The 14,022-nt window shown below is 44.0% G+C and overlaps 1 protein-coding gene across 3 annotated transcripts in view; it reads right to left on the bottom strand.

Moving 5' to 3' along the window:
* Positions 1-1,316: 1,316 nt before the first annotated feature.
* The window catches only part of LOC142367085 (zinc finger MYM-type protein 4-like), a 43,791-nt gene continuing 31,085 nt past the window's right edge, over positions 1,317-14,022 (bottom strand). For all 3 annotated transcript variants that reach the window (XM_075448997.1, XM_075448999.1, XM_075448998.1), the window contains 11 exons: positions 13,610-13,647; positions 13,393-13,510; positions 13,132-13,256; positions 12,805-12,964; positions 12,207-12,478; positions 11,993-12,122; positions 10,892-11,043; positions 9,513-9,627; positions 9,181-9,429; positions 8,957-9,086; positions 1,317-1,955 (listed from right to left, as the gene is read on the bottom strand). In XM_075448997.1, the coding sequence (XP_075305112.1) occupies positions 1,778-1,955; positions 8,957-9,086; positions 9,181-9,429; positions 9,513-9,627; positions 10,892-11,043; positions 11,993-12,122; positions 12,207-12,478; positions 12,805-12,964; positions 13,132-13,256; positions 13,393-13,510; positions 13,610-13,647 (1,667 nt within the window). In that variant the 3' untranslated portion in view covers positions 1,317-1,777. The remainder of the gene's footprint in view (positions 1,956-8,956; positions 9,087-9,180; positions 9,430-9,512; positions 9,628-10,891; positions 11,044-11,992; positions 12,123-12,206; positions 12,479-12,804; positions 12,965-13,131; positions 13,257-13,392; positions 13,511-13,609; positions 13,648-14,022) is intronic.

Here is a 14,022-nt window from a genome sequence, read left to right as displayed (position 1 = left end):
CGACATACAAACGTCCCGCCATTCCGACTTCCCGTCATTCCGACATACAAACGTCCCGCCATTCCGACTTCCCGTCATTCCGACATACAAACGTCCCGCCATTCCGACATGCAAACGTCCCGCCATTCCGACATACAAACGTCCCACCATTCTGACTTCCCGTCATTCCGACATACAAACGTCCCGCCATTCCGACATACAAACGTCCCGCCATTCCGACTTCCCGTCATTCCGACATACCAACGTCCCGCCATTCCGACATACAAACGTCCCGCCATTCCGACATGCAAACGTCCCGCCATTCCGACATGCAAACGTCCCGCCATTCCGATATGCAAACGTCCCGCCATTCCGACAAACAAACGTCCCGCCATTCCGACATACAAACGTCCCGCCATTCCGACATACAAACGTCCCGCCATTCCGACATACAAACGTCCCGCCATTCCGACATGCAAACGTCCCGCCATTCCGACATACAAACGTCCCACCATTCCGACATGCAAACGTCCCGCCATTCCGACATACAAACGTCCCGCCATTCCGATATGCAAACGTCCCGCCATTCCGACATACAAACGTCCCGCCATTCCGACATACAAACGTCCCACCATTCCGACATACAAACATCCCACCATTAAGACATACAAACGTCCCGCCATTCCGACATACAAACGTCCCACCTTTCCGACAAGGCTTTCCATATTAGGAAATGTGCGTTACTCAACAGATAACAGTCCGTTCTTTCACTTCATGCATTTTACATGTTTTAAGACGTGTACAGATGTGATAAAGTCTTTAAAAGCGTAATTAAAGCCTCTCTCTCTCTCTGTCTGTTATTCTTCAAAGCTTGTGAAGTTTGAGTGATGTTAAACTGAAAATGATGATTTAAGGGTCAAATCTACAGTCAGAGGGGAGGATCAGGTGGATGTGGGCTAATTTCGTATTTTAAAAATAAAAATATTTTTACTCTTTGGCGGAGAAACCCCCACTTTAACAAATTGTCCATTTCTAGGAACGTTCACGTGGTCGTTAACCAAAGAAATCCTCACAGCAGCATGATCAGTTTCTTTCACACTTCACATCTGAGGCAGAATAACATCTTATTCTGACTGGATGATGACGCCATGATGATCTTTTAGACCTTTTAGAACTTTGAGAGGAGAGCTGGATATCAGCTGTTTAGAGGAGTTTCCGTTTCACAAAAACACGTCAGCACACTGTCGAAAATCATCAGAATTAAGTCGAAGACTTTCACTGAGAAGATATCCAGACATTTAAACAGGTGCAACACATAATAAAGTAAAAGACAAAAAGGGCTTTTAAATCATTTTATTTTGAAAAAAATATATAAATCACAACATTCAGTTAAGTCAGAAGTGAAATAAAGAAATTAGAAGCAGCTGTTAATGTAAACTAGAACACACCCGCGTCTAATTTAAGAAGAAACTCTGTCATTGGCCAGTAAAAAAAAACAACTTATTTCAAACTTATTTCAAGCCTAAAAATATTCAGGCAGATTCCTGATCAACTATAAAAAAGGACAAGATGGAACATAATTTCACTCAGAATTTACGCTCATTTCCTTAACTTTGTCCATAAGTTGCTCCTGTTTCTGGCTGAGATGTAAAGTTTGTAAACCTGTTTGTACAGATGCTGCACAGCTGTTTCAGGCCAGCTGAGGAGGGTTAAGGGTTTGTTCTCTTTGACCCAGGACACATTTTTCTAATGCAACTCGAGGCCCAAATTAAAAATCCAAAAAAAACTATGATGACTATCACACGTCGCCTACGTCCTCCACCCGCAGCCCTCTGATGGTGAGGATTCGTACGATCATGGCGTCCATGGTGACGTCATCCAGCGGGGTGGGAGAGAACCACACGGGGCTGCTGGGAACGCAGCTGTGATCCAGCTGAAGGTAGAACAGGTCGCTGCTCTGCCTCACCGACTCGGAGCTGCATGAAACACAGAGTTTAAAGTGTTTGAGAGGTTTTCATGCAGTATTTTTAAATTGTTCATAATTCTCTGTATGTATTTAAACATAGTGTTTTAGTCTTGTTACGACTCTCAAAAAACACGTTATGCTTCCTATTCCCTGAATTCATATTTTGATGAGTCTCCAGTTACATCGTTAAACCTGCATGAGATGGTCTTTGAGCTTCATCATGTTTGTGTTAAAGGGATACAAGGTAGTTTAGCGGCAGTATAGCGATCTCTATTGGTCAAACTGAAATTCTACACCGTCGTAAAAATGCCCACCTGTACACACCCACCAACTAAACATCGTGGCGAATGCTGCCGTTGTGTTATTTAGTCAGTACAGTTAGGTCATCTGATTCACAAGTGTAGACTGCCCACGTACGATACTATAATCAGAGATTTTCTGTAGAGAGAACTCAAGATAATTTGCTATAATACTGTTGCTGGAGGAGGTGGCCGCGGGGACAGGGACGTCTGGGTTTCTCTGCTCAGGCTGCTGCCCCCGCGACCCGATCCCCGGACAAGCGGAAGATAATGGATGTATGGATGGACTGTTGCTGATCTTGAATGGGATTCTTCCCTCATCATGGTGTATTCGTGGAGTGATTCCTTTGTATTAGCAGACACTTACAAAAGTTACATCTGAGACAGATGTGCGCAGGCACTACCAACACACGCCGCAATAAACGCAGACTAGCTCTACACTATTCCGATTACAATCACAAATGAATCAATTTTCATTTGTAGATAACAATTCTTGTTCGGATCAAAACGCTATTCTTATTCTAATCAGGTCAGTCCGTGTATTTCTGAAGCTAGGCTACGTCTCAAACTCAGGAGGAATTAGAGCACCGTCATCACCTGTCTCTTCACGATCTAAAACGCAGGTCACTATGGTAGATGAACAAGATCACGCTTGGAGAAATTTCACAAAGATGGGAAGTGCCAACATCGAACGTTTCATATTCAGTCTGTGAAAGGCAGAATATGAAACGCTTGGTGTTGGCTCTTCAACGCAAGCGAACACATAGCTACAACTACAGCTAGCATACAGTACCTAGCTAAGTGCCGTAAACACAAACGACTCTTCTCGCACATCACGACACTTCAGAAGCGGGTCGCTCCTGCAGAAGTTACATATGGGATTTTCAGCATACAGACCCCTGTTGGGAGCGAGACAGGCTTCATTCGCTTACTATTGACTTGTTTAACCTTTGGTAAACTCCTGAAGGCTATAATTTTAGGTGAAAATGCTACCTAGTGCCCCTTTAAACAGGTGAACAGCTGTGATGTTAATTCCAAAAACAAAGAAGTAAAAGTTCTTATTAGGGCTGGGGAACGAATAAAATATTTAATCTAATTAATCACATGATTTCCCCGATTAAGCACGATTAATCGCATTTGTACGCAAAATCCCAAACTGAATCCAAAAGTAGTGTATAGCTTTTAGCATTTAGTGTTATTTTAAATGTGCTGCCATATGAATGAAAGTGCCATAACATTTGTTGTGCAAACACACTTTTAACATCAGCATCTTTATGTAGTTTTTATGTAGAAGCCTCGCTCCACTGTCTGTTTCCTTGAATGACTTGCTGCTATCAGGTTTGTGTTTTGCCTTTAAGTGATATTTTAGACTGGAACTACTACGGTGAGAAGACAATTCAACTTGGCAGTGTTTACAGATGACTTTGGTTCTGTCGACTCCGCCGTCTGGAAGAACTTTAAAATGAAAATGGCCGAGTAAAAGTTCCGTACCCTTCTCCATGTTTGGTGGATCAGCCGATTACTTTCAGTTCCTGTTCCACAGCAGACAGCAGCAGACTTTTACAAAATAAAAGCCTGTGAGCAACAGACTTTTACAATAATAGAATAAATAATAAAACAGGGGTGGTTCGTGGCGTAGTGGGTTAAGCAGGCACCCCATGTACAGAGGCTATAGTCCTCACTGCAGCTGGCCCCGGTTCGAGTCCCGCATCGGACGGCCCTGTGCTGCATGTTGTTCCCCCTCTCTCTGCCCCCTGCTTCCTGTCTCTCTGGACACTTTCCTATCCATTAAAGGCACAAACCCCCCCCCCCCCCCTCAATTTTTTTTTTATTAAAAAAAATTATTTTTAAGAAATAAATAAAACCTTCGTCAATGCGCGCTAAAATATTTATCGGCGTTAAAAATTTAACAAGTTAACGCGATAATAGAATAGAATAGAAAAATACTTTATTTATCCCCCAATGGGGGAAATTCAAATTCGTCAAGTAGCTCAACATTTTTATATATATTTTTTAAATATTTACAATGATTGAATTAACAACAATAAAACAACAATAATAATACTACTACTAACTAAATAATAATAAATGACTAAATGGCAAAATAAACAAATAAATAAATAAAAATCAATCTCCTCTGTCCTGTCAGGATGCTGTGGAGAGGATGTTTATTATTCTCCATCACAGAATCTAACTTCCTCCTCATCCGTTGCTCCACCACAGCACCGAGAGGGTCCAGCCTTCTGCCTACAACAGAACCAGCCTTTTTCACAAGTTTGTGAAAGAGACGGCTCTGGCCCCTCCTGTACACTGCGTCTATGATGGCAGACCACTCCAGTTTATTATCCAGCACCACCCCCAGGTATTTGCAGGTCTGAACAGTCTCTATCTCCCCTCCATCAATGCAGACTGACTGGTATGGAGTTTTAGATCTCCTGAAGTCCACCACCAGCTCTTTGGTTTTGGTGGTGTTCAGGAGCAAACAGTTATTTTTGCTCCAGTCAGTAAAGGCCTCCACAAGGTCCCTGTACTACTCCTCCTGTCCACCGCGCACACATGCCACAACAGCCGTATCATCAGAATACTTCTGAATGTGGCAGGACTCTGAGTTGTACCTGAAGTCTGATGTGTACAGGGTGAAAAGAAAAGGAGCCAAAACAGTACCCTGCGGAGCACCAGTACTGCATTCCAGTGTTCCAGAAACACATTTCCCCATCCTGACATACTGTGGTCTGGCAGACAAATAGTCTATAATCCATGATGTCAGGGAGGGGGCCACACCCATACCGAGCAGCTTGTCTTTCAGTATGGGAGGCCGTATGGTGTTGAAGGCACTGGAGAAGTCAAAGAACATGACTCTCACATATGAACCAGGCACATCCAGATAAGCATATGCCCGATGCAACATGTACAGAATCGCGTCTTCCACTCCTATGTGTTTCTGGTAGGCAAACTGGAGGGGGTCAAGAGCCTCAGCAACCTGCAATCTCATGCGACGAACAAGAAGTCTCTCCAAGGTCTTCATGATATGAGATGTCAGAGCCTGTAGTCATTCAGCTCCACCGGTTGCCCTAATTTGGGCACCGGTATGAGACAAGAAGTTTTCCACAGTACTGGGACTTTTTCCATCTGAATGCTCATATTGAAGAGCCTCTGAAGAGGGACTGCTAGTTGACCAGCACAGTCCCTCAGAAGCCTTGGACAGACTCCATCTGGGCCTGAAGCCCTCCCTGGCTAATAACGAGTTAACTCGACCAGCCCTAGTTCTTATCAAAGGTTATTACAATTTTCTGTATCCATGGAGATCCCTGCCTGCATGAGACAAAAGATAAATTAGGTTATCCTCAATAATCATGGATACTTGGCTAGTTAATCGGACCACCGACTTTTTCTAAGTATACATGCATTATTAACTGAAGTATGTCCAAGGCTGCAACTCTGTGGATTGTGTGAGTAAATGATCAGGACATTCAGATGCTTCTAACTTCCTCCGTGGAAGACCATGGCAGATGTCAGTAAAGCTGAACCGCTCCAGAGCAGCTGAAGGTCACCGCCTGAAGAAGCCAATAGAGCCACATCATCTGCAAACAGCAGAGATTTAACCCTGAGGTTCCCAAACCAGACGCCCTCCTCTCAGGGCTCTAGACTAACTTTTTGCACTGGTTGCACTGGTGCGCCTAACTTTTTTTCTTAGGTGCACCAGCACAAAAGTTAGGTGCACCCAAATTTTCAAACGCATTGCATTTAACACCGCAGTTTTACAGGTTCACTTTATTTATTTATTTTAAAATCGCTGTCCATATATGTCTATTAACTAGCAATCTGGTCAAAATAAAGTTCTTTATTTGAAGCACAATTCTACAAACTTACTGAACTTAACTTACTGAAAAGTTGTTGGTGCTTAAAGTGCTTCACCGGCCTGAAATTTAAACTTAAAACATCTCAAGATAAATTAAATAAAAAGAAAATCTAAATTAAAATTGCAAGTGTTTTGAGGGCTTCAAACTGAACATCTCAATGTCTTATGGACTATCCTCCATTGCAGTCACATGCCCCTCGGATGGCCAACTCCTGTAGTTGGGTTAAATATATATATCAGTATATTCAACGGTCTTCCTCTCCTCAAGATACGGTCGTACACAAAGACGCATTCCTGAACGATCAGGAATGCCATGTACTCACTGTTCAATTAGCACAGACGTCTTTTTTTCAATGTATCTGCGATGACTCCTATAAATTACGCGCACGCAACATTGCTGTAAGTCGGGTTTATGTTCAAGCCATTTTTCTTCTGAAGAATTATTTTGGACTTGAACTTAGTGAAGGGAACTTTTGCAATATGGTCGGCAACGTTCAACTTGATTATCATCTCGGCCTCGTCCGATGATGTGTTTGCTGCTGCCTGCCGCTGAAAGGCAGGCAGCACATTACTGAGCAGGTAGTGTGTTTCATAGATGCGTTGTACTTTTTCAGCGTTTCAATTCGAAATGTATTAGAACCAGTCACAAATGCACTATTGCCACACTTTACAGTAAATGCAGTGCACTACATTATCGGCTTTACTGTATTTTAGCGAGCTAAACTGGTCAAGCCACTCTCTTAGAAATGTATACACTTTACCCCTTTTAATTTCAGTTGGTTCTGGCTCGGAGTCGATCGTATGTGGCTCATTATCTGATGCTAGCTCCGGATGCTAGCTCATTATCTGATGCTAGCTCCGGACCAGGGCCTGACATAATGTGGGAGGTTGATGGCTCCGTGTCAGAGCATTGGTTGTGGTTATTTTCGGACGAATCAGGCCTTAACTTAACCAAAAAGTTGTCAATCGTTCTTTTCATCTTATCACTCGCGGCTACATCCACTGTTTATCTGACGAGCCGAGGTTCATCACCTCTCTGTCTGACTAGCAAGCACGTGTTCAAACGTACACGGGCCAATCAGGAGGGGGGTCCCGCCCTTCATTATCTCTGATTGGTTTAGATCAAGATATGGGTCTGTGTCTGTTGTTGAACCACAGAGAGTCGCGTAAACTTTTTTTTTTTTTTTTTTCCTATAACGGGTGGTTGCACCGGTGTAACCTGAGATTTTTTTTTAGGCGCACCATTGGAGAAAATAGGTCGCATGTGCGACTCTAGAGCCCTGCCTCTCCCCAACTACAACTCCAGATCCTGTCCATGAAAACCAGCCCTGGCGGTGTCCAACACGCTCCGTAAACCAGCTCCACTTGGTACCAAGAATGTGGAACCAGCTCTAACTTTGGTTCTACGGGGACTGAACAGCCCATAAAGCCACTCTGGTACCCATGACCCCCTCAGTAAATATCTGCTCCACTGTTACACGACCTGGAAGAAAACCGCACTGCTCCTCCTGAATCTGAGGTTCTACAATTAGTCAGAACCTCCTCTCCAACACCTGGGATCCCCCTACAGTTGGATCACATTCTCAGATCCTCCATCTTAAAAATGGAAACCACCATCCTGTTTGCAACTCCAGCCCCACACAGTCCAGAGCTTTCAGCGTCTCAGGCTCAATCCCATCTATCCCTGACACCACATCTCCCCAGGCAACTTCTGCCAAGGTGTTTTTCTGTTCCAGGTGTACAAATACAACAAAATATGCTCAAAATGGAGCTGAAACAGGTTAGGTAGGCCCAAAAAGCTAAAGAAGACGACAACTGGAAGGCAGAGTATTCTCAGCAGGGCCGGTTTTTGCTATGGGCAATGTGGGCGACCGCCCAGGACGCACAAACGCCTTTAAAAAAAAAAACTTGCCAGTTTTCTAGACTACCGCTCATTTCCATGTCAAGTTAGTGGAGTCTCATTGTCACGTCACCTTGCTGCTGAGTCATACAGGTTGTGTGTGTCAGAAGAGGCAGTAGGGTTAGACTGATCCCAGGCCACACAACACAAACTGCTTCCAATCCAAACAAACTGCATTTCATTCCTAAAATTAACATAGACCCATAAACCTTCATTTAATTAATTGGGTTATGTTGAAAAAAGTTTAAAAAAAAATCTGTGCAGCCATCAACGTGAATTTGTTTCCGTGACTTCGGTTGATTGACGGGTGAACGGACGGTGTTAATGGGAAAAGCAAAGGTAATAATGTGGAGTCATCATGGATCATCATCATGGTGAAAGACCAAAGAAGCCATCAGGTGCCCAGTTTAGAAAGAGAAGAAGAGGAGAAACGGGCAAAAGGGCAAAAGATAAAGGGATGCAGATTTCTATGAGTGACGTAGGCTATAGGCTATCTGTTAGCCTCTTGCTAACATGTTGCTATTAGCCACGACTGTGTTTGATTCTTAGTTTTGCTGAACTAGAATTAGAATTGAGGCATCATGTCATGCAGCTAATTTCACCCAAAGGCAACCTGGTCCAGTTTGTGTTTGCAACACAACAAGAAGTCCTGACTGGATTATTTTGATTGTTATGAGCTATATGCTGAATTAAATAACTTAAATAATTTCTAATATATATTGACATGGCATTTTGTAAGCTACATGTGGTATCTTTTTGTACCTTTTTTATTTAAGATTATATATGATAAAATAATACAAATAATATAATATGTTGTTGTGTTGGTGGCGGGGAAGTCTTTCTTTTTTGGGTAAGGGATGGTTCGCCCAGGGCGTAAATCTAGCCAGGACCGCTGCTGATTCTCAGAGTGACTCAACATAAATTACAAACACCTCAAACCGTGAGAGACTCACCACTTGGAGAGGTAGAACTCGTAGAGTCTGACAGGACAGCGCAGAAGGTACTCCGCGTTCCCCGTCATCTCCAGGAAATCCTCTCCGAGCTCATCTAATTTAGGTTTCTTCGCCGGGACGCCTTCAGCGTCTGAAAAACACAAACAAAGTGAAATGTGATCCAATGTGATGCGTATAACCTCTACACAAGGGTCTCATCTTTCATTGTGACACTCAGCCGGTACCCGACTCCTTGTTGTCTGAGGATGTGGGCGGATAAAAGCGCAGGACGGTGGTCTTGGTGTTGTCCTCGTTGGTTTTGGTGCAGCTCCTAAGGCGGGCAAATGACAGCTGGCGGTGCTGATCCACTGTCGTCAGCCCGAAGTACTTAAAGCAGAAGAAGAGCAGAGTGTTGAGGATGGTGACAGGGGAGTATTCCCCCAGCTGCTTACACTGCCACAGGAAGTCCTCCTCCACGCAGGAGCAGATGTAACCTGCAGCAGAGAACAGAGAACCGATGAATGTGGCCAACAAAACAGCGGCAGGAAAAAGCCAGAGATGCAGGACAACAGCTCACCGCTGGCTGTGAGACACGGTCCGGACTGTTTCAGGATCTTTGTGAACTCTACGTTGAACTTGTGATAGATCCGATCGCTGAATATGTTCTCCATCCGACAGTTTTCATACAGATACTACAGAGAGACAGAAAACAGGGAAACAAAAGATGGTGACGAGGGTACGACACTGAAAACTGTGATTCCTACATTTAGGCTGTCTTCGCATACTTCTCCTACTACTCATACTACTCATACTGACTTTTTTCCCAGATGCATACTAGATTCGCCGAAATGTTGGGTATGCATCATGAGGTTACTACTCATTCTCAAACTACCCAAGATGCAACGTAATGTGACGTCGCCGATCGTCATTTCCTGTCAAAACGGCAGTTTCAAGCTAGCTACAACGAGGGTAGCTTCACTTCCTGTTTTCAAAACAAAAGCACCAATCGTATCGTAATGGCTTTCCCATGATAAAAGGCAACGGGTATTTTATTTTTGTGAAAATAATCGGAAGTGTGTTGCTAACTGCGGCTAGCTTTAGTAGCGCCGAATTCGTGGGAACAAAATTGTAAATAGCCGGTATTTTGTCAGGTTTTCAACACGTTGGGGATCTAAACGACTACTTTCTCGCCTGAAAATGTTTCAAATGTTGCTAAAGTTTACAGAGTTTAGAGCTTAGGCGAAATCAGCTTCAGGCCGGCTGATTTCGGCTCGGGCAGGAGCGAAATGCATTGTGGGTAAACGCTCTGCATACTGTCTGATCGATGAGTATGTAGTATGGAACTATGTAGTATGTGGTTTCGAACACAGCCTTACTTTGCCTTTTATTTAATCAAAGGCTGCATGAACTCAGACATTTCATGTTCATGTCTCATCAGCTTCATTTAATTTGTGTATAAACATCCATTTTTGTATTTCAGGGCCGCAACACATTCCAAAAATGTTGGAAAAAGGGCTATTTAAGGCTAGTAAAGAGGTAAAGGCTGAGTCTGAGAGGAGCAAAGATGTTCAGAGGATCTCCAGTTTGTCCACAAATGTGTTAAAAACAATGTTCCTCAGAGAAAGATTGGAAGGGATCTGCATATTTCTCCCTCTGCAGAGCAGAATACCATTAAAGCAGTGGGAGAAGGAAACATGGGACACAGTTCTGACACTTTGTGATGTCACTAAAGCTGAGTGTTTTTTTTTTAAACATACACGAGTGGAAATGATCTTTTCAGAAACAGGGTGAATATTTGGATATTTTACAGTTTAAAAAAAAAAAAATCAGGCGACTTAATGCCGTGCATGTGCTGGTGTTCATGTTTGCGGCCCAAAAATTGTTCCCAGACAGGATGAAAATCCGATCTGAAAAGCTAAGAACATGTGCAGAGATGCTGAGTGTGTTCAGTCGTACCTGCTGAATGCTGAGGCAGAGGTAGAACAGGCTGTCGGGGGAATGCGGCTCTCCGTGCAGCTGCTTCACCTCATTGATGAAGAGGCAGAGACCGTCGTTCAGTGCGGACGAAGAACACCGAAGAAGATCCGATTTTAACTGCACGGCAGGAGCTGACAGATGGAGAGAAGGGAGGAAGTTTTAGAGGAAGTGGCAGACCATTTCTGACCCGATGCCTTTTCAGATTGAGCAGGCTGACTTTGGTTAAAGGGATAGTTCGCCTCTTTTGACATGAAGCTGTATGACATCCCATATTAGCAACATCATTTATGAACATCTTCTTACCCCCTGCTGCGTCCTGTGAGCCGAGTTCCAGCCTCGTTTTGGTGTTGACGAAAGTAGTCCGGCTAGTTGGCTGGGGTTTAAAAAATAAAGCGTCTTGCTTCTCAAAACAACATGCGTTCAAAAGAGTAATACATTTGCATCACAAAATGGTTCTCCAGGAAAAAGTCAGACCTCACAATCGGTTGGCCCTATTTTCTCTCTACCTTCGTATCACTACGGCTCTTCTGTCGACTCCGCCGTCTGGAAGAACTTTAAAATGAAAATGGCCAAGTAAAAGTTCCGTACCCTTCTCCATGTTTGGTGGATCCACTGATTACTTTCTTTTCCGGTTACGCAGCAGACAGCAACAGACTTTTACAAAATAAAAGCCTGTGAGCATGCCTGCTGTGTAAACTGTGTAGACCCAGCTTCCGAGCAGTAAACACCGTAACAGGTGCGGCTGTCGGCAGGTGGCTGAACGCAGTGATATCAAGGGAGGCAAAAATAGCGGCAAACGATTGTGAGGTCTGATTTTTTTCTGGCTGGATGATTTTGTGATGCAAATGTATTACTCTGTTGAACGCATATTGTTTTGAGAAGCAAGACGCTTTATTTTTTAAACCCCAGCCAACTAGCCGGACTACCTTCATCAACACCAAAACTCGGCTGGAACTCGGCTCACAGGACGCAGCAGGGGGTAAGAAAATGTTCATAAATGATGTTGCTAATATGGGATGTCATACAGCTTCATGTCAAAAGAGGCAAACTATCCCTTTAAGGTAAAACTGAAGAACGTACAGGAAACGAGGCCCAGGCTGGTTTGGGCTTTTCTCCACTTGATCCATTCCCTCCAGGCATCAACTCCCCTCCGACTGCTCAGTCTGTGGTGCTTCCTGGGCTTCGTCTTCTCTTCGGCTTTCTTCGGCAGCTGACGTCCCGTCAACAGAAAGGAGAGCTCAGATTACTCCACAAAAAACCAGAAGCCACACCTGCGAACCGGTCCGGCTGTTACCTTGTTCACGTTGTGGCCTTTGTCCTGAGTTTGTCTCGGCACAGGACTCGATGCTTTCTGAGGATCTCGTCTCATCGGCTGAGCAGGAAGAGGCGAAGGAGGCGGGCGATCAGGGAGACGATCACTGGCCAGTGCTGGATCTGGAGGGGGGATTTCGTGAGCTTGTGGTCGACTGAATGAGCCGACACTGATGTCAGAAATGAAGTCTTCCTGGTTGTTGGAAGCGGGCTGATGATCTGTAGCCGAGTCGTCGCTGTAGCTGCTGACGTGGGCTGAAAATGAAAAGAGGATCGATGTCAACGGATACTCCCCCTCTGCATGTGCATCCAGCGCTTTAAACACGCAGTATTTGTATGTCTGTACATTTCTTAAATGAAACAAACCAATTCTTCAGCTTGTTGTCTTCTTTATCTGGTAGGTTTTCTTTCCCCTTAAAGGGGAATAATTTCAGACTCAGTTACAAATATCAGCCTACCTCCATCTCTATCACCTCCTTCTACGTAGCTTACTGCTAGCTTTGATGTTAGCTGTAATGTTATATCCTCATTTGTAAGTCGCTTTGGATAAAAGCGTCTGCTAAACGCATAAAGATAATTACCTTTAAGCGATGGAGATCGTTCCTCAGTCTCTTCTCCGTCCTTCTGTCCGTCCTCCCTTTCGTTCCCGTCATCTTTCTCCTTGGATTCAGGAAGCGTTTCCTCCTTCGTCCCCGGCTCAGAGCTGCGCGGCCTCTCAGGGAGGAACACTGGAACCGGCAGCTTTGGCAGTTTGGATGTTGAAATGATCGATGACAGATGATAGAAATAATTAAAAAAAGGAACGATTTAGAAAACCGTCTTTGAATCAAAGATATGTTCTGATGGTATAACCTGAACATACGAATAAATCAAAGAGAAAAGGCTGATGTCGGTGGTGTTTTGCATACCGGGACGGGCAGGGCCACAGGGCATGGTGTGAACTGGCTGTACATGTTCATGGGCAGAGGAACGTACACCGGCACCGGGACGGGCACCAGTTTCACCCTATGACGACCTTTCTCCTTCAGATTTCCTTCAAAAAACAAAAAAACAAACACAATTTCCAATAAAAATCAACAAAAAATGGTTTGAACCATGACTTGTGTGTATGTTGGTTGGTATCCAAAGTAACTAAACACAAAAGGAGGTTGACCAGGTGCGTGTTTCACCTGTTTGAACCCCTGTTTCAACAGTCCGTACAGCACAGGAGACTCCTTTGTTGTGGACGAGTGGGACACAGAGCACAGATTTATTCTTCAGTTCTTGGGAGACCGTCTGCACACTGGCCTGAAGGACAAACAGAAACCAGGCTGTTGTTCTCACAGACAGTTCAACAGAAGCTTTTTAATTAAAACTGTGTTTAAGGCCTCATCTCTGTGAACTCACATGTCCAACGACCCTGGTTTGAATGTCAGTGAAAGTTCCTGTGGAGACACAGAACTGGATTTAATCAAATATTACTTTAGTAATTCCACAAAGTCTTTAGTCAATGTAAATAAAACTCATCCTGTAGAGTTATTACTGTGGGCAGGGTTGACTGAAGAAGCCTCTGACTGAACACACTTTTGTTGTTTGAAGCAGAGGATGGGCAGTATTTCCCATAATATTCAGCAGCTTTCTTCTTTTAACAACTCCAGAGCAGTCAGTTTCTTTCAGTTACGTCCACCTCTTCACCTTGGATGGAGACCATCATCAACCATCATCTCTTTTGTTTCGTTTGTATTAGAAGACAATTCAACTTGGTAGAGTTTACAGATGACTTTGGTTCTGTCGACTCCGCCGTCTGGAAGAACTTTAAA

Source organism: Odontesthes bonariensis, chromosome 18 (genome assembly GCF_027942865.1).
Source record: "Odontesthes bonariensis isolate fOdoBon6 chromosome 18, fOdoBon6.hap1, whole genome shotgun sequence".
NCBI lineage: Eukaryota > Metazoa > Chordata > Actinopteri > Atheriniformes > Atherinopsidae > Odontesthes > Odontesthes bonariensis.
Note: the sequence above shows the minus strand (reverse complement) of the source record. Positions and strands in the feature narration are given on the sequence as shown.